This window comes from Periophthalmus magnuspinnatus, chromosome 17 (assembly GCF_009829125.3).
Source record: "Periophthalmus magnuspinnatus isolate fPerMag1 chromosome 17, fPerMag1.2.pri, whole genome shotgun sequence".
In the NCBI taxonomy this organism is placed as follows: Eukaryota; Metazoa; Chordata; class Actinopteri; order Gobiiformes; family Gobiidae; genus Periophthalmus; species Periophthalmus magnuspinnatus.
In genome coordinates this window covers 28,834,359-28,859,695 of record NC_047142.1, presented here as the reverse complement: position 1 = coordinate 28,859,695, position 25,337 = coordinate 28,834,359, and the positions used below count along the sequence as shown (strand labels likewise).

At 42.9% G+C, this 25,337-nt stretch overlaps 1 protein-coding gene across 1 annotated transcript in view; it reads right to left on the bottom strand.

The window, feature by feature from the left end:
* Positions 1-25,337, bottom strand: part of pth1r (parathyroid hormone 1 receptor) — a 186,753-nt gene that overhangs the window by 118,259 nt on the left and 43,157 nt on the right. The window contains exon 4 of the mRNA XM_055228263.1: positions 11,454-11,564. Coding sequence (XP_055084238.1) covers positions 11,454-11,564 — 111 coding nt within the window. The remainder of the gene's footprint in view (positions 1-11,453; positions 11,565-25,337) is intronic.

The window sequence follows — 25,337 nt, the reverse complement described above, 5'->3', positions numbered from 1 at the left end:
AGTGGGAGGGAGAGCATTCAGTTACCAAGCTCCTGTGCTATGGAATCAACTCCCTGCTGATGTTAAACAGGCCCCCACAGTCTCTGTATTTAAGACCAGGCTTAAAACCTTCCTCTTCGGTATAGCGTATGACCAGGTTACTTAGTGAGGGAGTTAGGGTTATTAAAACCCGGGATAAGATAAGCTGCAGTAGGAGTAACTAGCTGGGGGAAGTATGGCAACCTGAGCACTATCCTCTACTTTGTCCTATTTTCTCATCAGCAATGCTATTCACATGTTGTCCCCTGTCCCACTCCCCCTGTGGAGTGTATCTCTTTCAGATGCCCCGATGACAGCTGGACCTCCTCCTTGCCTGGCTCTCCTCCTCCTCGCCCGGCTCTCCTCCTCCTCGTCTGGTCTTCCTCCCCCTCGCCTGGCCGATTTCTTATGTTGTCTGATTTTTCCTGTTGTGTCTGATTTTTCCTGTTGTGTCTGATTTTTCCTGTTGTGTCTGATTTTTCCTGTTGTGTCTGATTCTTCCTGTTGTTTTGTTTTTTGTGTCTTGGCGGCACGGTGACTGAGTGCCATCACTCATGTCTCACAGCAAGAAGGTTGGTTTGATCCCCGGGTCACCAGGCCTTTCTGTGTGGAGTTTTTCATGTTTCTCCCCGTGTCTGGATGGGTTTCCTCCGGGTACTCCGGTTTCCCCCATCAACCAAAACATGAACGCCCTTCGAGACAACTGTTGTTGTGATTTTGGGCGTTACAAAAATAAATGAATTGAATTGAATTGAAAATGAATTTACTGCCGGAGCAGGAGCTGTGTTCGCATTGCCGGCAGTAAGTCAGACCTGTTCCCGGTGCATATTGGACTCCGCCAGGGCTGCCCTTTGTCACCGGTTCTGTTCATTATATTTATGGACAGAATTTCTAGGCGCAGCCAGGGGCCGGAGGGGGCCTGGTTTGGGAACCACAGGATTTCATCTCTGCTGTTTGCAGATGATGTTGTCCTGATGGCTTCTTCGAGCCAGGACCTGCAGCAGGCACTGGGGCGGTTTGCAGCCGAGTGTGAAGCGGCTGGGATGAGAATCAGCTCCTCCAAATCCGAGGCCATGGTTCTCGACCGGAAAAAGGTGGTTTGCTCTCTCCGGGTGGGTGGAGAGTCTCTGCCCCAAGTGGAGGAGTTCAAGTATCTCGGGGTCTTGTTCACGAGTGAGGGAAGGATGGAGCGGGAGATTGACAGGCGGATCGGTGCAGCGTCTGCAGTGATGCGGTCGCTGTATCGGTCCGTTGTGGTAAAGAAGGAGCTGAGCCGGAAGGCGAAGCTCTCGATTTACCGGTCAATCTACATTCCTACCCTCACCTATGGTCATGAGCTCTGGGTAATGACCGAAAGGACAAGATCGCGGATACAAGCGGCTGAAATGGGTTTCCTCCGCAGAGTGGCCGGGCGCACCCTTAGGGATAGGGTGAGGAGCTCGGTCACACGGGAGGAGCTCAGAGTAGAGCCGCTGCTCCTACACGTTGAGAGGAACCAGCTGAGGTGGCTCGGGCATCTGCTCAGGATGCCTCCTGGACGCCTCCCTAGGGAGGTGTTCTGGGCATGTCCCACCGGGAGGAGGCCCCGGGGAAGACCCAGGACACGCTGGAGGGACTATGTCTCTCGGCTGGCCTGGGAACGCCTTGGGGTCCCACCGGAGGAGCTGGAGGACGTGTCCGGGGTGAGGGAAGTCTGGGAGTCCCTGCTGCCCCCGCGACCCGGCCCCGGATAAGCGGAAGAAAATGGATGGATGGATGGATGGATGAAAATGAATTTAATTAAATTATTTGTCAGATCGTTATTACACACTGGGTTCTTTGTTAGGTCGTTGTTAGAGACTGGGGTCTTTGTCAGGTCGTTGATACAGACTGGAGTATTTGTCAGTTTGTTGTTACAGACTGGGGTATTTGTCAGGTCGTTATTACAGACTGGAGTATTTGTCAGGTCGTTATTACAGACTGGGGTCTTTGTCAGGTCGTTCTTTCAGCCTGTAGTATTTGTCAGGTTGTTGTTACAGACTGGGGTCTTTGTCATGTCGTTAGTACAGACTTTAGTATTTGTCAGGTCGTAATTACAGACTGGGGTCTTTGTCAGGTCTTTGTTACAGACTGGGATGTTTTCTTTGTGATGTTATTACAGACTGGGATAATTATCAAGTCGTTATTCTCGACTGGGGTCTTTTCTTTGTCAGGTTGTTGTCGCAGACTGGGGTCTTTGTCAGTTCTTTGTTACAGACTGGGGTCTTTTTCAGGTCGTTGTTATATACTGGGGTCTTTGTCAGGTCGTTATCACAGACTGGGGTCTCTTTCAGGTTTTTGGTACAGACTAAGGTCTGACAGGTTGTTGTTACAAACTGGGGTCTTTGTCAGGTTGTTGATATAGATGAGGGTCTTTGTCAGGTCATTATTACAGACTGGAGTCTCTTTCAGGTTGTTGGTAGAGACTCGGGTATTTGTCAGGTTGTTCTTTCAGACTGAGGCCTTTGTCAGGTCATTGTTACAGACTGGGGTATTTGTCAGTTTGTTATTACAGACTGGGGTCTTTGTCAGGTCGTTGTTACAGACTGGGGTCTCGGTCAGGTCGTTGTTACAGACTGGGGTATTTGTCAGGTTGTTGGTACAGTCTGGGGTCTTTGTCAGGTCTTTGTTATAGACTGGGAAGTTTTCTTTGTCAGGTCATTGATACAGACTGTGTTCTTTGGCAGGTTGTTGTTACAGACTGGGGTCTTTGTCAGTTTGTTCTTACAGACTGGAGTATTTGTCAGGTCTTTTGTTACAGACTGGGGTGTTTTCTTTGTCAGGTCATTATTACAGACTGGGGTCATTATCAAGTCGTTATAACAGAGTAGGGTATTTTCTTTGTCAGGTTGTTGGTACAGACAAGGGTCTTGATCAGGGCGTTATTACAGATTGTAATGTATTTGTAAGGTCATTCTTACAGACTGGGTTTGTTGTCAGGTCGTTCTTTCAGATTGGGGCATTTTCTTGGTCAGGTTGTTATTACAGAATGGAGTCTCTGTCAGGTTGTTGCTACAGACTGGGGTCTTTGTCAGTTCGATGTTACAGAGTGGGTTCTTTGTCAGGTCATTCTTTCAGACTGGAGCCTTTTCTATGTCAGGTCGTTAATACAGACTTGGTTCTTTGTCAGGTCTTTTGTTACAGACTGGGGTCTTTTTTTAGTCAGGTCATTGTTACAAACTGGGATCTTTTTTAGGTCATTATTACAAACTGGAGTCTTTTCTTTGTCAGGTCGTTGTTATAGACTGGGGTCTTTGTCACGTTATTATCAAAGACTGGTGTCTCTGTCAGGTTGTTGTTACAGAGTGGGGTCTTTGTCTGGTCGTCGTTACGGAGTGGGGACTTTGTCAGGTTCTTATTATATATTGGGGTCTCTTTCAGGTTGTGGTACAGACTTTGTGAGGTTTTTATTACAGACTAGGGAGTTTTATTTGTCAGGTCGTTATTACAGACTGGGGTCATTAACAAGTCGTTATTACAGACTAGAGTATTTTATTTATCAGGTTGCTGTCACAGACTGGGGTCTTTTCTTTGTTTTTGTAATAGACTGGGGTCTTTGTCATGTTATTATTACAGACTGGTGTCTCCTTCAGGTTGTTGTTACAGAGTGGGGTCTTTGTCAGGTCGTCGTTGCGGAGTGGGCTCTTTGTCAGGTCGTTATTACAGACTGGGGTCTTTGTCAGGTCGTTGTTACAGACTGGGGTCTCTGTCAGGTTGTTGGTACAGTCTGGGGTCTTTGTCAAGTTTTTGTTACAGTCTGGGAAGTTTTCTTTGTCAGGCCGTTGTTACAGACTGGCGTCTTTCTCAGGTCGTTCTTTCAGACTGGGGCCTTTTCTTTGTCAGGTCATTAATACAAACTGGGGTCTTTCTCAGGTCATTGTTACAGACTGGGGTAATTGTCAGTTTGTTATTACAGACTGGGGTCTTTGTCAGGTTGTTGTTACAGAGTGGGGTATTTGTCAGGTCGTTATTACAGACTGGAGTATTTGTCAGGTCGTTGTTACAGACTGGGGTCTTTGTCAGGTCGTTCTTTCAGACTGGAGCCTTTTCTTTGTCAGGTCGTTAATACAAACTGGGTTCTTTGTCAGGTCTTTTGTTACAGACTGGGGTGTTTTCTTTGTCAGGTCGTTATTACAGACTGGGTCATTATCAAGTTGTTATTACAGAGTAGGGTCTTTTCTTTGTCAGGTCATTGGTACAGACTAGGGTCTTTGTCAGGGCGTTATTACAGACTGGAGTATCAGACTGAGGTCTTCGTCAGGTCGTTCTTTCAGACTAGGCCCTTTTCATTGTCAGTTTGTTATTACACACTGGGTTCTTTGTCAGGTCGTTGTTACAGACTGGAGCCTTTTTCAGTTTGCTATTACAGACTGGGGTTTTTGTCAGGTTGTTGTTACAGACTGGGGACTTTGTCAGGTCGATGTTACAGAGTGGGGTCTTTGTCAAGACGTTATTAAAGACTGGGCTCTTTGTCAGGTCATTGTTACAGATTAGGGTCTTTGTCAGGTCGTTATTACAGATTAGGGTCTTTGTCAGGTCGTTATTACAGATTAGGGTCTTTGTCAGGTCGTTTTTGAAGACTCCAGTCTCTTTCAGGTTGTTGGTGCAGACTGGTGTCTTTGTCAGATCGCTATTACAAAGGAGGGTCTTTGTCAGGTCGTTCGTACAGACTAGGGTCAATGTCAGGTCGTTTTTACCAACTGAAGTATTTTTCAGGTCATCATTACAGACTGGGGTCTCTGTCTGGTCATTGTTAAAGAGTAGGGTTTTTGTCTGGTCGTTGTTAAAGACTGGGGTCTTTGTCAGGTTGTTGTTAAAGACTGGAGTCTTTTCTCAGTCAGGTCGTTGTAACAAACTGGGGTCTTTTTTAGGTCATTATTACAGGCTGGGGTCATTTCTTTGTCAGGTCATTGTTTTAGACTGGGGTCTCTGTCAGGCTGTTATTACAAACTGGAGTATTTGTCAGGTCGTTATTAAAGACTTTGTCATGTCTTCTTTCAGACTGGGCCCTTTTCATTGTCAGGTTGTTGTTACAGACTGAGGTCTTTGTTAGGTCGATGTTACAAAGTGGGGTGTTTGTCAGGTCGTCATTAAAGACTGGGGTCCTTGTCAGGTCTTTGTTATGGACTGGGATCTCTGTCAGGTTGTTGTTACAGATTAGGGTTATTACAGAGGGTTATTACAGATTAGGGTCTTTGTCAGGTTTTTTACCAACTGGAGTATTTTTCAGGTCGTCATTACAGACAGGGGTCTTTGTCAGGTCTTTGTTATGGACTGGGATCTCTGTCAGGTTGTTGTTACAGACATGGGTCTTTGTCAGGTCATTGTTACAGACTGGGGTCTTTGTTTGGTCATTGTTGCAGACTAGGGTCATTGTCAGGTCCTTATTAGAGATTGGAGTATTTATCAGGTCGTTATTACAGACTGGGGTCTTTTCCTTGTCAGGTCATTGTTACAGAGAAGAAGGTCCCTGAGCCTATTCCAGTGGTGTCCACCCTTGAAGGAAATGTCATAGAGGTGGTTCATGAATATAAATACCTTAGTGTCTGGATTGATGACTCCCTCACCTTTAAACCACACATAGAAAAACTTGTAAAGAAACTGAGACTTAAACTTGTTTTTTTTTCTTCCGTAATAAACAGTGCTTTTCTTTTGCAGTAAAAAGGCATCTTGTCACTGCAACCTTTTTATCTGTGCTAGATTATGGTGACATTCTGTATATGAATGCTTCTTCTTCATGTTTTCTAATGTTGGACACAATGTATCATGCTTCCCTGAGGTTTATTACCAACTGTAGATCTATGACCCATTATTATTTTGACTTGTACTTAAGAGTACAATGGCCTTCTCTGGCCACTAGAAGGCAGGGGCATTGGTACACTTTTATTTACAAAGCTATACTTGGATTGCTGCCTCCTTATATTTGTACTTTGATCACAAGGAAAAATAGTGGCTCTTACTCCTTGTGATCAAACGATCAGTTGTTGCCGTCTGTTCCTTTTGCCCGCACAGAGCTGGGGAAGAAAGCCTTTGTTCACTCTGCACCTTTTACTTGGAACTTGTTGCAGAAAGACTGGAAATTGACTGAACTGAAAACTAAACTCAAAGCCTTACAGACTGTCTCAATAATGTGCAACTGTTTTTCATGATCTATGCAATTTTAACGTTGTTTGTTTGTATGTACTTGTTTTGAAATGTGCTCCCTCTTGGCCAGGACTCCCTTGAAAAAGACGTTTTTACTCTCAATGGGACCTTCCTGGTTAAATAAAGGTTAAATTAAAAAAAAAAAAAAAAAAAAAAAAAAAAAAAACAGACTGGGGTATTTTCTTTATCAGGTTGTTGTTGCACACTGGGGTCTTTTCTTTTTCAGGTCATTGTTACAGACTGGGGTCTTTTTCAGGTCGTTGGTACAGACTGGGGTCTCTGTCTGGTGGTTGTTAAAGAGTGGGGTTTTTGTCTGGTCGTTGTTACAAACTGGGGTCTTTTTCAGGTCATTATTAGAGATAATAATGGTGTTTCTGTCAGGTTGTCGTTACGGAGTGGGGTCCTTGTCAAGTCGTTATTATAGACTGGGTTCTTCGTCAGGTCATTGTTACAGACTAGGGTCTTTGACAGGTCCTTATTACATACTGGGGACTCTTTCAGGTTGTTGGTACAGACTGGGGATTTTGTCAGGTCGTTGTTACCGACTGGAGTATTTTTCAGGTAGTCATTACAGACTGGGGTTTTTGTCAGGTCGTTGGTACAGACTGGCGTCTCTGTCTGGTCGTTGTTAAAGAGTGGGTTTTTTGTCTGGTCGTTTTTAAAGACCGGGCTCTTTGTCAGTTTGTTGTTACAGACTGCGGTCTTTTCTTTGTCAGGTCATTTTTACAAACTGGTTTCTCTGACAGGTCATTATTACAGACTGGGGTCTTTTCTTTTTCTGGTCATTGTTACAGACTAGGGTCTTTGTCAGGTCGTTATTACAGACTGGAGTCTCTTTCAGGTTGTTGGTAGAGACTCGGGTATTTGTCAGGTTGTTCTTTCAGACTGAGGCCTTTGTCAGGTCATTGTTACAGACTGGGGTATTTGTCAGTTTGTTATTACAGACTGGGGTCTTTGTCAGGTCGTTGTTACAGACTGGGGTCTCGGTCAGGTCGTTGTTACAGACTGGGGTCTCTGTCAGGTTGTTGGTACAGACTTGGGTCTTTGTCAGGTCATTACTTCAGGCTGGAGTATTTATCAGGGCGTTGTTACAGACTGGGGTCGTTTTCTGGTCGTTTTTAAAGACTTGGTTGTCTTTGTCAGTTTGTTTTTACAAACTGTAACAACGACCTGAAAAGGAAAAGACCCCAGACAGGGGTCTTTGTCAGGTCTTTGTTATGGAGGATTGGTGAGGATTGTTGATCTGACGTCATTTCCGGGTGAGTGCATTCTGTTTTGTGAGTTGTATATCTAGCGTCTCTCTCCTGAAATTGTTAATCCATGAATCCTTACGGTTTAAAAAGCAGTTTTTAACATCTACACTAGTGCCTGAATACTTCGTTAAACCACAAAAGTTTTATTCAGCATCTATTGCTCTGTACTTCGTGGATTAAGCCCCTCTATCTCTCGGTTCAGCCTGAACTAGCCTAGTCGACTAGCATCATGGCTAAACCTTCCTCCGCTTCTCTCGCTCTTCCCTGCCCTGGTTGCCATATGTGGAGTGATGACCCTGGCTTATTTGACGATGATAGGGACAGCTGCGTTAAGTGTAGTATAGTGGCAGTCCTGCAGGCTAGGGTTTCAGAGTTAGAAACGCGGATCCGCTCAATGGAGGCTCTGACCCTGAGTCACAGTCAGGTAGCAGCAGTAGGGACTGCAAACCGCAGTAGCTTTAGCGTAGCTAGCGAGACTAGCCCCCCAGCGCAACCCGTGGTTGGCAGGTTTGTGACAGTTAGAAGAAAGTGTAGGACTAGGACAGGTCAGGGACATAGGGCTAAAGATAGGACTGTAGCAGACCAGGGACATAGGGTTGAGAGTAGAGAGCTCGCCGTCGAGAACAGATTTGCTCCCCTGAGCTGGACCCGGGACACTTTAGTCATAGGGAGCTCGATAGTCAGGGACGTGGAACTGCCTGCAGCTTCCACGCGGTGTTATCCTGGAGCCAGACTGAGTGACATTGAGGGAAATCTTAGGCTTTTAAAGAAAAGTAAGAATAGGTGCCGCCGGTTCGTTATACACATGGGGGGTAACGATACTCGGTGCGGTCAGTCAGAGGTGGTTAAGTTACAGATAGCGGCAGTCTGTGAATTGGCTAAGTCGATGTCGGAGTCCATGTACTTCTCTGGCCCCCTCCCAACCTACACCAATTGTGAAATGTGCAGCCGCTTTTCAGCAGTCAACCAGTGGTTGACCAATTGGTGCCCGCAGAATGGTGTCGTCTTCATAGATAATTGGAGGGCATTTGAGGGAAGCCTAGGCTTATACGTAGAGACGGCATCCATCCCACGCAGGCTGGCTCCGCCCTGTTAGCTCAGAATATGATTGCTCGTCTAGATTGACCAGGTAAGTCTAGCACGCAGAATAGCTCTAGTGACGTGACAGCTATAGTGACGTTAGGGAGCAGTTTAGACCAGTGAGGCACAGCTCAGTCAGCGAGAACAGCTCCAAACAGACAGAGACCCCACGTAGAAAAAGCACAAATAAAACACCCCTAAACACTGACAAGGAAGCTGTCAGATCTCATAACTTAATAAAAATAAATAAATGTGCCGCAAATAAACAAAATGATAAGTGTGTAAAATGTGGACTGCTAAACATCAGGTCTCTTTCCTCCAAATCCCTTTTAATAAATGAACTAATTGGCGACCTTAATATTGATCTGCTAGCCCTAACTGAAACATGGCTTCTGGAAAATGATTATGTTAGACTAAACAAATCTACACCATCAAGTCACATGAACTTTCAGAGTACCCGGAGCACAGGTTGAGGTGGTGGTGTCGCCGTCATCTTTCATTCCAGTCCAATTCTCAGCCCCAAACCCAACTATACATACCTCTCCTTTGAAAGCCTTGCACTCTCCATTACGTGCCCCAATTGGAAAAACCAAAAAGCTGTTATATTTATAATAATTTATCAACCTCCTGGTCCATCTGATTTCATTTCAAGTTTAGTTTTGAATTGGGAAAGGATTGTTATAAGGAGATTTCAACATACATATTGATAACAGCAGTGACTGCCTCAGTAATGCTTTTGGATGGAATCGGTTTCACCCAGTTGGTCCAAAATGCAGCGGCCAGAGTCCTAACAGGAACTAGAAGAGACCACATCAGTCCTGTACTAAAATATCTGCACTGGCTTCCTGTCGAGCTTAGAATCAAATTCAAAGTCCTCCTCCTGACATACAAAACCCTAAACGGATCCTATCCTATCTGCAAGATGCTATTGTCCCGTACCAGCCAAACAGAGCACTCCGCTCTCAGAATGCAGGACTATTAGTGGTTCCTAGAGTGTCCAAAAGTACAGTGGGAGGGAGAGCATTCAGTTACCAAGCTCCTGTGCTATGGAATCAACTCCCTACTGATGTTAAACAGGCCCCCACAGTCTCTGTATTTAAGACAAGGCTTAAAACCTTCCTCTTCAGTATAGCTTACGACCAGGTTACTTAGTGAGGGAGTTAGGCAGTGACATTAAAACCTGGGATAAGATAAGCTGCAGTAGGAGATAACTAGCTGGGGGAAGTATGGCAACCTGAGCACTATCCTCTGCTTCCTCCTATTTTTTCATCAGCAATGCTATTCACATGTTGTCCCCTGTCCCACTCCCCCGTGGAGTGTAACTCTTTCAGATGCCCCGATGACAGCTGGACCCTCTCCTCCTCCCCCCCCTGGGCCTCCTCCACCCGCCTCCCTCTCCTCGTCGCCCGGCTCTCCTCCTCCTCGCCTGGTCTTCCTCCTCGCCTGGCCCTCCTTCGCCCCCTCCCTCCTCCTTGCCTGGCCGATTTTTCTTGTTTTGTCAGATTTTTCCTGTTGTTTGATTTTCCTGTTTGTTTTTGTGTGAAGGCAGCACGGTGGCTGAGTGGCAACACTCATGCCTCGCAGCAAGAAGGTTTGGTTCGATCCCTGGGTCGCCCAGGCCTTTCTGTGTGGAGTTTTGCATGTTTCTCCCCGTATCTGGATGGGTTTCCTCCGGGTACTCAGGTTTCCCCCATCAACCAAAACATGAATGCCCTTTGAGACAACTGTTGATGTGATTTTGGGCGTTACAAAAATAAAATGAATTGAATTGGACTGGGATCTCTGTCAGGTTGTTGTTACAGACATGGGTCTTGGTCAGGTCGTTGTTACAGAGTGGGGTCTTTGTCAGGTCGTTATTACAGACTGGGGTCTTTGTTTGGTCATTGTTGCAGACTAGGGTCTTTGTCAGGTCCTTATTAGAGATTGGAGTATTTATCAGGTCGTTATTACAGACTGGGGTCTTTTCCTTGTCAGGTCATTGTTACAGACTGGGGTCTTTTCTTCTTCAGGTTGTTTTTGCACACTGGGGTCTTTTCATTTTCAGATTGTTGTTACAGACTGAGGTCTTTGTCAGGTCGATGTTACAGACTGACGCCTTTTCCTTGGCAGGTCGTTGTTAAAGACTGAGGTCTTTTCTTTGTCAGGTCATTGTTACAGAGTGGGGTCTTTGTCAAGTCATTTTTGCAGACTGGGGTCTTTGTCAGGTCGTTACAGAATGGGTTTTTTTCTCTGTCAGGTTGTTGTGGGTAAATCAGTATTACAGGGTTGGGGTAATTTAGGTGGAGGTTCGTAATGATAAAAGATACTGTTTGGGTCAGTATTATCAAGATTTATGTAAATCAATGTAATGTCTCCACAAAGCAAAAAAAAAATCAAAATTGAGATTAAAGAGTTGTCTCCATGGGTTCTGTTTTTTCTTTAGCTATAATGTTTTACAGTATAGCATAAAGCTTATCTATCTCTGTGGAAATGTTCCAAAGTGTGGCTTTAACTTTAACAGCTATAGAAATTTACCAAGTGCTGCTTTAAGAAATGGGTCAGTTTAGGTAAGGTACTGGTCATTTTGGTTCTGATCAATGTTGTAAAATGTAAATCAATGTAATGTCCATAGAAATCATGAAAATATCACAGTCTGTATATATTTTATAAAGAAAACTAAAAGTACAAATTGTTCATAATCTCATTCATGTTTTTAGGCATTTTGAATTATCATAATTTTTTGCATTTTCCAAGTTACAATGATTTTTTGTTTTTTTTTATCAATCATTAAACAAGAGCCATGCTCCTGTCTTTGTCCAAATAGATCAGTGGAGCATTGTTCTGACTGGTCAGTGGAGCACACACACACACACACACAAAAAAAACAGGGGACATTAGCTTTGACTTAACAGTAAAAAAATAAATAAATATCTTTACCTTAGTAGAGACACAGAGACTCACCTTTGTGGTTGAAGTCGTATATGTACTCGGGACACGGCGTGGAGACCAGCTTGCCCGGGGTACCTTCTGGCCAGCACACGATGCCGTCCCATTCGGGTGAGCAAAACCCATCTGAACAGACACAAAAACAACCTCTGCCCAATCAGAACCAAACAAACTTTGTTTGTTTTTTGTTTTTTATTTTGATTTCAAATATACAACCCTTAGTTATTCTTCAAAAACGAGCAGTTAGAATTGTGCACAAAGTGGGATTTAGGGAGCACACAAATTATTTATTTTCACAGTCTAGATTACTAAAATTTGAGGACTTGGTGGAATACCAAACCATGCTTATTATGTTCAAAGCAAGAAATTATCAATTGCCTCCAAACATTCAAAACTTATTTAGTGAGCGAGAAGGGAATTATAATCTTAGAGGAATGGCAAAATTTAGACACGCTAAAGTGCACACTACAAGGAAGAGCTTTTGTGTCTCAGTCTGTGGGGTCAGATTATGGAATGGGCTGAGTGAAGATTTAAGGCAATGTTCAAATATTAGGCAATTTAAAAAACTGTATAAATGTCATATTCTGTCCAGATATACCAAAAGAAAATCCTAATTAATGGTAGCAGTGGTTATATGTATACTTTTTTGTTGATAGAATGGTTCAGTGATGATGTACAGGAAAGATTATGGTGATTTTTGTGATAATAACATGAACAAGGAAAATAAGAATAACAAGAATAATGAATATATAATAATAATAATAATAATAATAATAATAATAATAATAAGAAGAAGAAGAAGAAGAAGAAGAAGAAGAAGAAGAAGAAGAAGAAGAAGAAGAAGAAGAAGAAGAAGAAGAAGAAAAAGTAGTTAATACTAAGAAGTAAAGTAAAAGGAAGCTGGATGAAATTTTTGTTCAAAGTTTGAATCAGAGGAACGGGGTGGGATTGAATAAGTGTACACTTCTTCCCACATCCCTTTTGAGAATGTTCAATGTTTTTTGTGGAAGATAATTTATTTTATTTATGGACTGTAATGACATGTATTACATGATTTATGAACATACTCAAATAAAATTCAAATTCAAATTCAAATAAATTCAAATTCAAATTTCATTTTTGGATATGCTGTTAATCAACCAGAATGTGTTTTCAAAAGAGCTGGTGAGTCTCGGAGTTTAGATCAAGATTCAGTCATTTCCATGTCACTGATGAGTTCTGACTGTATCATGGCAACCAAAGGAGCCAGGCTGTTGAAGATGTGAAGTGAACTGGAGCCTTGTGGTCTGGAGTTAGGGGGAATAGTTTGATATATTTTTGTGTTAAATGGCCCTGATTAATCTGTTTGATTGTACTTGGGAAATGAACATTGAAAGCTTTATTTGTTTATTTTTAATTTAAGACTGATTAACAAAAGGACAGTCACACTGTCCAATCAGAGGAATTTAGCTCACATTCCCTGTAAGAAGATAACATCCAGTCCTACTGAAACTAATCTGAAACTTGCTGTGCTCAATGTCAGATCTTTATTTAACAAGTAATTTTTAATTATTTTTTATTAATTATTTTATTTCTTCTTTTAATCTTGATTTTATGTTTTTAACTGAAACATGGCTCAAAACACAGGTAATGCAATTCTAGTGGAATCAACTCCACCAAACTTCAAATTTTAATCTGAAACACGAGTAAACAGAAAGAGTGGAGGTGTGTGTGCACGTTTTTTTGGGGGTTTTTTTTTGAGAAAATGTAGTTACTCATAAGTTATCATTTAGGGTGTTTTCATCTTTAGAGTATGTTTCTTTTAAAATGAAGCTAAAATAAATGACCCTCCATAGTCTACTTAGTCAAATACTAACCTCCTTAGCACTGTCTGAGTTTATTGATGATTTTACTGAGATGCTTTCAGTCGTATGCACAGGCTTTGATGGTTTAGTCATTACAGGTAATTTTAATGTACATGTGGATAATGTGTTTGACAGAAACCCTAAAGAGCTCAGTTCTGTCCTTGAAAGCTTTGGTTTGACTCAGCATGTCAGCGAGCCAACCCACAACAGAGGGCACACTCTGGGCCTGCTCATTACAAAAGGAGTAAATATTTCAAATGTCAATGTGGTGGATGTTGCCTTGTCTGATCATTTCTGTGTCTTTTTTGAACTGTCTGTTATTCCCAAACCAGCAGCTGGTCCTGCAGTTGTTCGAAGGAGACACATAAATGATAACACAGGTGCACTGTTCATGGAAATTATACAAATTGAAAATGCCTCATGTTCTAATGTTGATGATTTGTTGAACTCTGTGACTTCGAGTGTTTTGAATGTTCTGGACACCATTGCCCCGATGAAGGTTAAAATGGTTAAAGATAAGCAGAAAGCGCCATGGAGGAATGATGACTCGGTCAGGCCACAGTAAAGGGAGTGCTGGAGGGCCAAGCGCAGGTCAAAGCTCCAGGTTCATCATGAGATTTACAGAGAAAAGATGCACATGTACAACCACACTTTATGTAAAAGGTATTTTTCTGACATTATTGGAAGTTGTAGTAACAACTCTCATGTCCTGTTTGCAACAGTAAAAAGATAAACCTCCAGCTCTGCTGCCGTTAGCACTAATTTCCACATCTAAGTGCAATGAGTTTGCAGTATTCTTTAATGACAAGGTTCAGGACATTAAAAATGCCATCAATTCCACAACGCAAATAACAACCCAGCACCCACCTAGACACTTAGAGCTGACTCACTTTGCACCTGTAACTGACAAAACTGTCTGACTGAGTTCATCTACATGCTGCCTTAATGTGTTACCCAATACATTTCTAAAGTCTGTGCTCAACAGTTTGCTGTCATCACTCACTTACATAGTTAGCATGTCACTTCAATCTGGAACACTCCCAAGAGCTTTGAAAACTACGGTTATCAAGGCTCTCCTAAAGAAGAGCAGTCTTGATGCCACAATATTAAGCAATTACCGACCAATCTCAAATCTGCCGTTTCTAGGCAAAGTCCTTGAAAAAGATGCTTACCAACAGCTTACCAACTTTCTCCAAATGAACAACTCCTTTGATGTTTTCCAGTCAGGTTTTAGACCCCCACCACAGCACTGAGACTGTTCTTATCAAGGTGACAAATGACCGTAAATGATCCACTTGAACACTGATGCAGGCAAAGTCTAAGTCTTGATCCTGTTAGATCTGAGTGCTGCCTTTGACACTGTGGATCATGGGATCCTCTTACAGAGACTAGAGAACTGGGTGGGCATCTCAGGTACGGCACTAAACTGGTTAAAGTCCTATCTAAAAAAGAGGGAGTACTTTGTTGAAATCGGAAAATGTGTTTTAGATAAAATGTCCCTGACCTGTGCCACGGGTCAATCCTGGGACCCCTGTTGTTTAATCTCTACATGCTGCCATTAGGCCAGTTAATACGCAGCAATAATGTGTCCTACCACAACTATGAAGATGACGCTCAGATCTATGTCTCACTGGCAGCAGGTGAATATGGACCAGTGGATTCACTCTGCCACTGCATCCAACAGATCAGTGTGAGGATGCAAAACAACTTTCTCCAGCTAAACTCAGACAAGACTGAAGCCATCATCTTTGGCCCACAGAAACATAGAGAAAATGTTAGCAGACACCTCCAGTCTCTCTCTCTATAATCTTCAAATCAGGCTAGAAATCTAGGGGTAATAATGGACTCAGACTTGAACTTTAACAGCCACATCAAATCAGTAACATCTGCAGCTTTTTACCATCTAAAAAACCATTGCAAATATCAAAGGTATACTGTCAAAACCAGACTTAGAGAGACTTATCCATGCATTTGTCTGCAGTAGGTTACACTACTGTAAGGGCCTACTCACTGGCCTCTCCAAACAAGCCTTAAGACAGCTGCAGTACATCCAAAATGCTGCTGCTTGCATCCTGACTAGAACCAGGAAGTACGAGGACATAAGTCCTATGTTCAGGTCTCTGCACTGGCTTCCTGTAGCTCAAAGAATAGACTTTAAAGCAGCTCTGCTTGTGTATAAGTCTCTCCATGGCCTAGCACCAAAGTACATCTCTGACATGTTAGTGCCATATGAACCATCTCTCAGTTTGAGGACTTCAGGGACCGGCCTCCTGCTGGTGCCCAGACTTAGGACTAAACATGGGGAATCAGCGTTTCACTTTTTATGCAGCTGAAACCTGAAACAGTCTTCCTGAAGATGTGAGACAGGCCTCTACTTTGACAATGTTTAAATCCAGTTCTGTTTAGCAACTGAAAGGTTTTTATTCTGCATTCTTCTGTTTTAATGTTAATTTTATGATGATTATTTGTGACTATTTATGTTTTGATTTGTGTGATTTTAATGTCCTTCTTATTCTGTAAAGCACTTTGAATTACTTTGTGTACGAATTGTGCTATACAAATAAACTTGCCTTGCCTTTAATTTAAGAGATGGATCAATTTGAGGAAAAAGTAATGTGCTTTTTAAATAAATAATGATTTATAACACAAAATGGTTGATGTTGTCCATCCCCCCACCTCAGCGAATCAAATCCTATTTTCCGTAGTTCATATAAGCTACAGCTGACTAACAGATGAATGTAAACGGTCACATTTTCACATGCACACACATACACATTCATACGCCAGTGTACACAGACATTGATTCTGATTCAGCTGGAGGTCAGATGTCAAATAGTGAACAACAAACGGCTCTGCTCTTAAAATTAAAGGTCTCAAAGATAAATGAAAAGAACCACCTAGCAGTGAAGTGTTTTCAAAGTACATATATATATTAAAGTATGTATACATATTTATTTATAGACCCTGTACTTGATGGTCCCATGTGTTTGTGCAGTACAGATAAATGTCCACAGCACACTGACTGTGTCTAATTATAAAGCCTTTTATTTTCCGATAATCAGGAAGTGCGGGCTTAGCTTAGGTTAGCGCTAGCATTTATCACTGGGGTGGGCCACCCAAGCATGGCCAATCAGAGTGCTGCTGGTTTGTGGAATATAAAATACTCCCCAGATGTAAACACGTTTCTCTTGGATTGAAGAGTGGCCATATTGTCACAATGAGTCTCAATTAAAGGTGCACTATGGACCCTCATGATGATGAGGGTTAGCTGTCATGATGATGAGGGATTGCAGTCATGATGATGAGGGTTGGCAGTCATGATGAGGGTTAGCAGTCATGATGAGGGCTAGCAGTCATGATGAGGGTTAGCATTCATAGTAACAAGGGTTAGCAGTCATGATCATGAGGGTTAGAATTCATGATGAATGTGCTCTGACAGTAGAAATGTGAGGATTTTGATTTATGGACTTAAAAACAATACAGCAGACCTCTGAACTTTTATCTGTTACAGTTCTGGGAAATTCAATCACAGGTATTGTGAGTACTTAGAGGGACTAACTCAACAGGTTTCATTAAACAAGTTTAAATGAAGCAAAAGGTACATTTTTTTAATAACATGTGTTAATGCCATACGGTGGAACAGTCTAGCCAAAGCAGTAACCTCGCCATGGAGACAAGCAAGAGAGAAAAAGTGCATATAGTGATGTCCCCTTGCATCAGCTTTTTCAGATTCAAAAGTTTTAAAAACAAATAACAACACAAAATAACAACACAATGTACACAAAGCAGTTTACTCATTGTGTAAACCAATTTGACAAAAGGTAACGCTGCTACTTCAAACTAATGGCTCTGGGATGTAGTAAAAGGAGAGACATACTGACTCATCTATACCAAGAGGGATTTACTTGTCACAAAAGGACACAGAATATATAGGCGAGTCTGGGAGCTGCTAGCACTAATGTCTCCCTGAGGGCTTCTCTTTAAAGGTATTATTAAAGCCATTTGCCACAGTTCATTGTACAGAACAAGGCAGGGAGGCTTGCTCTTTTGCAGTGTTGTACCTCAATAAAAAATCATTTAAAAACTAGAAGAATTCAGACATATTTGTATGTTCCCAATCCAGTTAACCCCAGACCTGGAGAATGTGGAGTTCTGGATCAAAAAGTAATCATTATGAACTTCCTGGTGACTGGTATCTCTGGTGCTGTCTGAAAAAAGTTAAAACAAGAATTAAAAAATAAAATTAAATCAGGTACTGTACATTATTCACATGACCAGCAAATACACTCAAAATGAAAACATAACCTCACTGATAAGACCAGACTTAGTGCGCCAATAATGATTTAGTTTAAAAAAAGGTTTTCTGACCCTGTGTCCAGAGCCTTGACCTGCCAATAGAGACCAATACAGGTGTATCTCATTCTCATGATGTGGACAGTCTTGTGTCCGGAGCCTGGACCTACAGATAGAGACATATATGTGCCTTATTCTCAGTAATAATAATAATGGCTTACACTTCTAATGCACTTTACAGGCTTCAACACACTATACTATACTCACTATTCATTAATTTCCACATTTGGTGATGTTAAGCTACTATTGTAGCCACAGCTGTGCTGCCCTGGGGCAGACTGACTGTAGCAAGGCTGCCAATCTGCGCCATCAACCTCCAATCATTTGTGCACATTTTCGTATTAGTGGTGAATGTGTCTTGCCTAAGGACAGAACTTGGCCCTCGATCCTCCAACCTTCAGGTTGGGGGACCAACACTCTAACCACTGCGCCACTGTCTCCCAGTATATTTACAGACCTGTGTCCAGAGCCTGGGCCTGGAGTTGGAGATACATACAGATGTGTCTCATTCTCAGTATATGGACAGGCTTCACTGAGCCCTGATTGGCTGCAGGTGCTGGGGTTTAGGCAGTGACCACTCAGATCTGAGAGAGGCATTTTAGGTGTAAAACAACTGGATTTCAGCTTTGAACTTGGCAACCCAAATCAGAGAGTCATGTCAGGCTCATTCTGCTCTCTGATTGAATAATTGTGTTGTCATATTCACATAACAATGCTGTAATTGTATGGAAAAGTCAACAAAATGTAAAATTATTTTGTTAGACATAATCCAATGAAGTTTGGTACAAAGAAATTATGCAAATGTCCAAAATATAGCCCTCGTTCATTACCAAACTCTCTAGGGTTTTTATCCGACACACTCCAAACTGAGGCAGCATCATCAGGACATATCTGGGGTCAAACATTGTTAAAACAATGCCCATAAGTCTCAGGGTGTGTTCATAACAAGCTCTTAGTGAAGCTGCCACTTTGTAAGCATAAATATCCTGGAAACTTTTGCAAACATCATCGGATCTAAACAGACCCAATATATAAAATAAATAAATAAAATAAAAATGAAACATTTATCTCCCATGTGATAGTTGCGATTTCTTATCAAATATCAAGACAGAGTTGGTAGAAAGCCCTCCCACTGAAGCACACCCTTCTGCAGTCGCAAGGGGCGTGAGGAGCCTTTGACACTGCTTCAAGTTTATTTATTTTACTTTACTTTTTTACACTTTTACTGTATCCATTGGTTTCAGAATGATGAGAAATTTGAATTTATATAAATTAAATTTTTTTGTTATTTGGATTTGAATTATTCTTCTAGATGCGGTTCACATTTTAAATATTTCGCTGGAGCACATGCGGAAAAAAAAATATTACACATTTTTGTCCCAAATATTGATCGATGTCAGTTTTTTATTTGATTCTTTGGAAATAGACTTAAAGATCCTGTATTACACACATATGACTCTTGTGGGGTTTAATCCATGTTCTAATGTTGTTATCTCCTCAAAAACAGACCTGGAGTTGTTTTGTTTGTTTTTTGTTTGTTTTTTTCCACACATTTCGCACATGTTTGAGTAACACTTTATTATTAATCTGTAGTTTTATTGATTTATGAGCTTTACACTGTGCCTTTGAGTCAAACCCATGTGCAATAAAAGGTTATCAGTTACATTTTAAATAAAATGTGGGGTGTCATCATGGTCATTTTAAATAAAATTTTGGCCCTCGTCATGGCCATTTAAAAAAAAAAAGTTGGCTGTCGTCATGGTGATTTTAAATAAAATGTTGGGCATCATCATGGTTATTTTTCAACAAAATGTCCAGTTTTGGAAGAAAAAAAAAACAAAAAAAATCACAAACTGTCACTGTTGGATTTGAATGAGCCCAATGATGTGTTTGTGCATATTTCTGAGCTGGCCATAAAGACATGCAAAACAGGGCTCTATGTTTTAAGATGGCTCTATAGCACCCCCTTCAATTTTTTTGTAAAAAATAAAAATCTAATTTATTTGTCAAGGACTTGTAAAAGAAATCACAGAAAGGCTCTTCATAATGGGGAACAATATGCACGAGCCCTTAATCACTGCTTGCAGTTTAAATATAATTTAATTTCAGCTCAGTGTAAATGTGACAGAAACCGTCTCTAGCCTCGTTTCCGCACCAGTTTAAAGATACTAAACCCCCACTTCCCCCCCAACACACACACTCCACACACACCCCGCCCTCCTCGCTGAATCCCACGGAGATGCCATCAAAGAAAATCTCACAGTTCAAAAGCACAATACTTGTAGTCTTTTAACTGTTAAGATGGCGGCGCTAGGAAGCAAGTTCCACATTCTCCACTGAACTCCTGGCTTTAGCTTCCGTGTTTTGGTTTGGCAAAGCTATTGTCTTATTGAAAACATATGCTAGCTCGTGACCGCTAATAGCTAGCTTGGGATAACACTCCGGCTATCCCCCAGCTTTGCACCAGGGCTATTATATTCTCATTCCTGTAATCAAATGTTGCAACGGAACATAGGAGCCATGATGGTTTGGCTTCAAGTGTTTTCATGTTTTTCCCTTGTCACAAATGAAAGAGCAGGAGCCGAGTGGCTGAGCGATTGGACGAGACAGGATGCTGTATTTAGAGCACTGACCACATCACCTGGGACTGTTCTGACCACAAGACCACCTACTAACAGAAACAGGACACTTCTACCATCGCTTTCATTTACATACTCGTGTAATGGGAGTCATATGAGGAGCAGGAGGAGTACAGGAGGAACAGGAGGAGCGGGAGAAGCAGGAGGGGCAGGAGGAACAGGAGGGGCAGGAGGAGCAGGAGGAGTACAGGAGGAGCAGGAGGAGGAACAGCAGGAGGAGCAGGAGGAGCAGGAGAAGTACAAGGGAGGGAGGGATCCAAAGGCCAAATCTCATAGTAAATTTCAGAATAAAAATGTCAAAATGTTAAAATATTCACTTTGTTGTCGATTGTTTGCATAAAGCTGCACTATATAACTTTGAGTTTTTTCTACTTTTCATGAGAGGGCTTGCCTCTCCCCAGATCTGATTAATGATCAAAAATACTTTGACAAATATTCTTGTGTATGTGTGTGTATTTGTATGTGCGTGCGTGGGTGTGTGTGTGTGTGTGTGTGGGGGGGGGGGGGGGGGGGGGGTGCGCGTGTGTCGTCGTGGTCAGCATATATAAATGGACAGTAGTGGAAATAGAACTACAACAGTGTGCCAGTTTATAATTAGCAGATGGAAAAGTCACATCTTGTTAAAGAATCAAACCAAGGACCTCCATGCTGTGAGTCAAGAGTACTAACCACTACACCACTCTATGTACTTTAACCTGAAAAATGATCCTGTAGAGTTGCCGTAGTTTGAGTTTCCGCTTCTGTCCCCTTTCCTCCTCGGCTAAAAACACATCATTACAGCTAATTTCAAAACCGCGGCAGATTCTGTGATGCAAAAGTGGTCTTATATTTTCCCATGGCTTTAAATTCACTGTTTTATAACGACAGCCATGTTATTCTACAGCTGACCACAAGCTCCAGAGGATGGCTGTTTGTGCAACGCTGGGAGAATTCACTCAAGCCACATCCCTCCAACTGCCCACAACGAGGTCCAGAATATCAAAATAATAAAACGCCCTCTGCCAGTGAACAAGATGTGGAAATGAGAACAAAACATGATCAAATCCCCATTAAAACCAAAATGACCAAAGACCACTCATCTGACCAGTCGGAGTGCTCATCTGACCGGTCCCAGCGCTCATCTGACCGGTTCAAGCTCTCATCTGACAGGTCGGAGTGCTAATCTGACTCACACACAGCTGACATCATTACATTTACTGGCTTGTGTTTCTAGGTTTTATTCATTTATTTTGATTATGATTTATTACATTAAAGGAGCTGTATCTGATTTTTACTGCCTGAGAAACATGAAAAACAGATCGAGTCAATTTTAAACAGTGCAGTCTTTCAAAGTTATTATTGTTATTAATTCTGGGCATCCTAATTATCACTAGCATACTAACAGTGCACTTCCTGATTATGAGACAATAAAAAACATTATATTTAGATGCAGATAGTACACAGTCAACACATTCTGAATATATAAATGGACCACGCTAGCCTGCTAGCATAGACTGCATATATAAATGGACAGAGCTAACTTGCTAGTATAGACTGCATATATAAATGGACAGAGCTAACCTACTAGCTTAGACTGCATATGTAAATGGACATAACTAACCTGCTAGCCATTGTGTTCCAAACACGAAGTGATGATTGGCACACTTCTGGCTTCATCAACTCTGGCTCCAATTCACTTAAAGTAAAAACTGTGTAACTGTAATTACTGTTGTCAGACTCGTCATTTTGATCTTAAAATGTTCGTATTAACCCGCTCTACATGATCCTGGGGTTTTATTTCCCTATTGTGTCTGTCAATCAAGATATGAACATTAATAACAGACAAATCAGGTGCCTTCATTCCCTTCATTCCCGCTTGCATTGATTAACACGTTTGATTAACAATGTGGCTAAGTTTTGGCGGAAAGGGGTGCTACGTTCAACAGCCTCGCTCCGGATTGGCTCTTTGGTTGTTATAATACTCATGGGAATTCCAAATATGGAACTCTGCTCCAAATTGGCCCCTGTAAATGCTAGCCTCGATGAGCTTCGTTTGAAACCGAACACTGTGGTGACATCACACTCATTTAGTCCACTTCTTTACTCAGTCTATGGTCCAGACTCACCCAAGGCTCCAGGCTCAAATACATGGCACTTAAAACTATGACAAATATTAATGGTGTGTACTATTCCACCATATTAAGTGATAATTAAAAAAAATATTAAAATGTGTCTGATTCACTTTAATCAACTTTAAATAACACTAACTTTGTTCAAATCGTAGCCACATTAAAAAATCATGAGACACAACAGCCAGAGGTTTATGGTCTAAGAAACTAAAGCTGTGCTAACACTGTGTGGGTGGTTAGGGAAGACAAATATAGATGGAGAAAAAGTTCAGGGTCTAAAAATGCAGAGGCCAGATCTCAAGGTCTGGCCACAACAGAGAACGACAGAAAACAGCACAAAACAACAGGGTCAGGGAGAGTCCAGAGCCGTCAGCTACTCCAAGACAAGCAGAAAGAGATTGCCATGTTTTTCATCTGTGGGAGCTGGAATCGCACCACCAACCTGTGTGTCAGTGGATCTGACTGCTCACCTTCTCATGTTTATGTCGAGAGCACGATTTGAACCACCAACTTTCAAATCAGTGAGAATGCGTTCTACCAGCTGAGCCTCTGTTGTGATGTGAATGTCCTAATGTTTTTTGGAGGTTGTACAGATGAGTGTATTGTTCTTACAGAGAAAATGTGAGGTACAAAGGGACTGAAAAACTTGAATCACATGTTTTGAGTTGTACATATGTCCAGAACATGAGCGTCCCTGTGTTTATATGAGAGGGTCACATAAGACTTGAGCACACACACCACCTGAAAGGTTACGCAGAGCAGCTTTAACAGTTACAGGGATTGTTGTCTGTGTCCCTCAGTCGTCCAAGTCCGGCCAATTGTCTTCACTCTAAACCTTTGGCCAGTTACAGGACAGAGTTTTTTCTTTCATTATGTGAGAGAGCACATACTGCTGTTCGGTGTAAGAGCTTCCTCAACACCACAGACTGTAAAGAAGTGACTGAATGGGACGTCACCACAGCGTTCAGCTCCAAATGAAGCTCATCAAGGCTAGAAGTTATAGCGGCCAATTTGGTGCAGAGTTTCATATTTTGAATTCTGACAGCGAGTATCATAGTAACCAAAGAGCTAATCAGAAGCGAGGCTGTTGAAGGCAATGCCTCTTCCCACCTGCAATGCTGGTTTATCAGAGAGCAGGCGCTTAGCAACGCTGTCAATCAAACCTGTCAATCAAACTCTAGCAGGAGCGACCCCGGGGAAAGAAGGCACCTGATTCGTTTTGTCAAACACAACACAAACCAAATACAACACGAAACAAATACAAACCAAATACAACACGAAACAGACACAAACCAAATACAACACAAAACAAACACAAGTTTCATATTTGAAATCCCCACCACCAGTATCATAGTAACCAAAGAGCCAATCTGGAGTAAGGCTGTTGAAGCCCCTTCCTGCCTGCACCGCTGGTATAGCAGGGAGTGGGTAGTGCTTAGGAAGGAAACAAAAACAACACAAGCAACAACATGAAACAAATACAACATGAAACAAATATAACAGGAAATGAGGAAGGAGAGGACTGGAGTGATGTGGAGGGAGGGCAGAACAGCAGAGATGTGGCTGTTCTCGTTCCTGTTCAAAGCTTGACAGCAGAGTTTTACACAGTTTGGAGTCTGTTAATAGCTTTCAAATTAATACAGAAACAGTTAAATGAAAAAAACAAGGCAAGCTATGTCGCCCGGACCGGCGCTACCGGGGCCTCACCCTGGAGCCAGGCCTGGGGTGGGTGCTCGACAGCGAGCACCTGGTGGCCTGGCCTTTCTCCACAGGGCCCGGCCGGGCTCAGCCCGAAGGAGTGACGTGGGGCCGTCCTCATGTGGACCCACCACCCGCAAGCAAGAGGATCCGTAAGGGGCCGGTGCATGAAGATCTGGGCGGCAGTCGAAGGTGGGGGCCTCGACGACTGGATCTCTGGACATGGAGACTGGCTCTGGGGAGATGGAATGTCACCTCGCTGGGGGGGAAGGAGCCGGAGCTTGTGCGGGAGGTTGAGCATTACCAACTAGATATAGTCGGCCTCGCCTCCACGCACAGTTTGGACTCTGGAACCCAACTTCTTGAGAGGGGCTGGACTCTCCATTTCTCTGGCGTTGCCCGCGGGGAGAGGCAGTGAGCTGGTGTGGGCTTGCTCATTGCCCCACAGCTCAGCCGCTTCGTGTTGGGGTTTACTCCGGTGAACGAGAGGGTCGCGTCACTGCGCCTTCGGGTCGGGGACAGGTCTCTCATTGTTGTGTCGGCCTACGGGGCAAACAGCAGTGCAGAGTACCCTGCCTTCTTGGAGTCTCTGGGAGGGGTATTAGACAGTGCACCGACTGGGGACTCTGTTGCTCTCCTGGGGACTTCAACGCCCATGTGGGTAACGACAGTGACACCTGGAGGGGCGTGATTGGGAAGAACAGCCTCCCTGATCTGAACCCGAGTGGTGTTTTGTTATTGGACTTCTGTGCTAGTCACAGTTTGTCCATAACAAACACCATGTTCAAGCACAAGGGTGTCCATCGGTGCACGTGGCACCAGCACACTCTAGGTCGGAGGTCGATGATCGACTTTGTTGTCGTGTCATCTGATCTCCGACCACGTGTCTTGGACACTCGGGTGAAGAGAGGGGCTGAGCTGTCAACCGATCACCACCTGGTGGTGAGTTGGATCCGCTGGCAGGGAACGCCTGGCAGAGCCTTCTGTCAGAGGGGTCTTCAACTCACACCGCCGGGAGAACTTCTCCCTGATCCCGGGGGAGGCTGGAGACATGGACTCCGAGTGGGCCATGTTCTCCACCTCTATTGTCGATGTGACCGCTCGTAGCTGTGGTCGTAAGGTCTGTGGTGCTTGTCGCGGCAGCAATCCCCGAACCCGGTGGTGGACACCAGAAGTAAGGGATGCCGACAAGCTGAAGAAGGAGTCCTATCGAGCCTTGTTGGCTCGTGGGACTCCTGAGGCAGCCAATGAGTACAG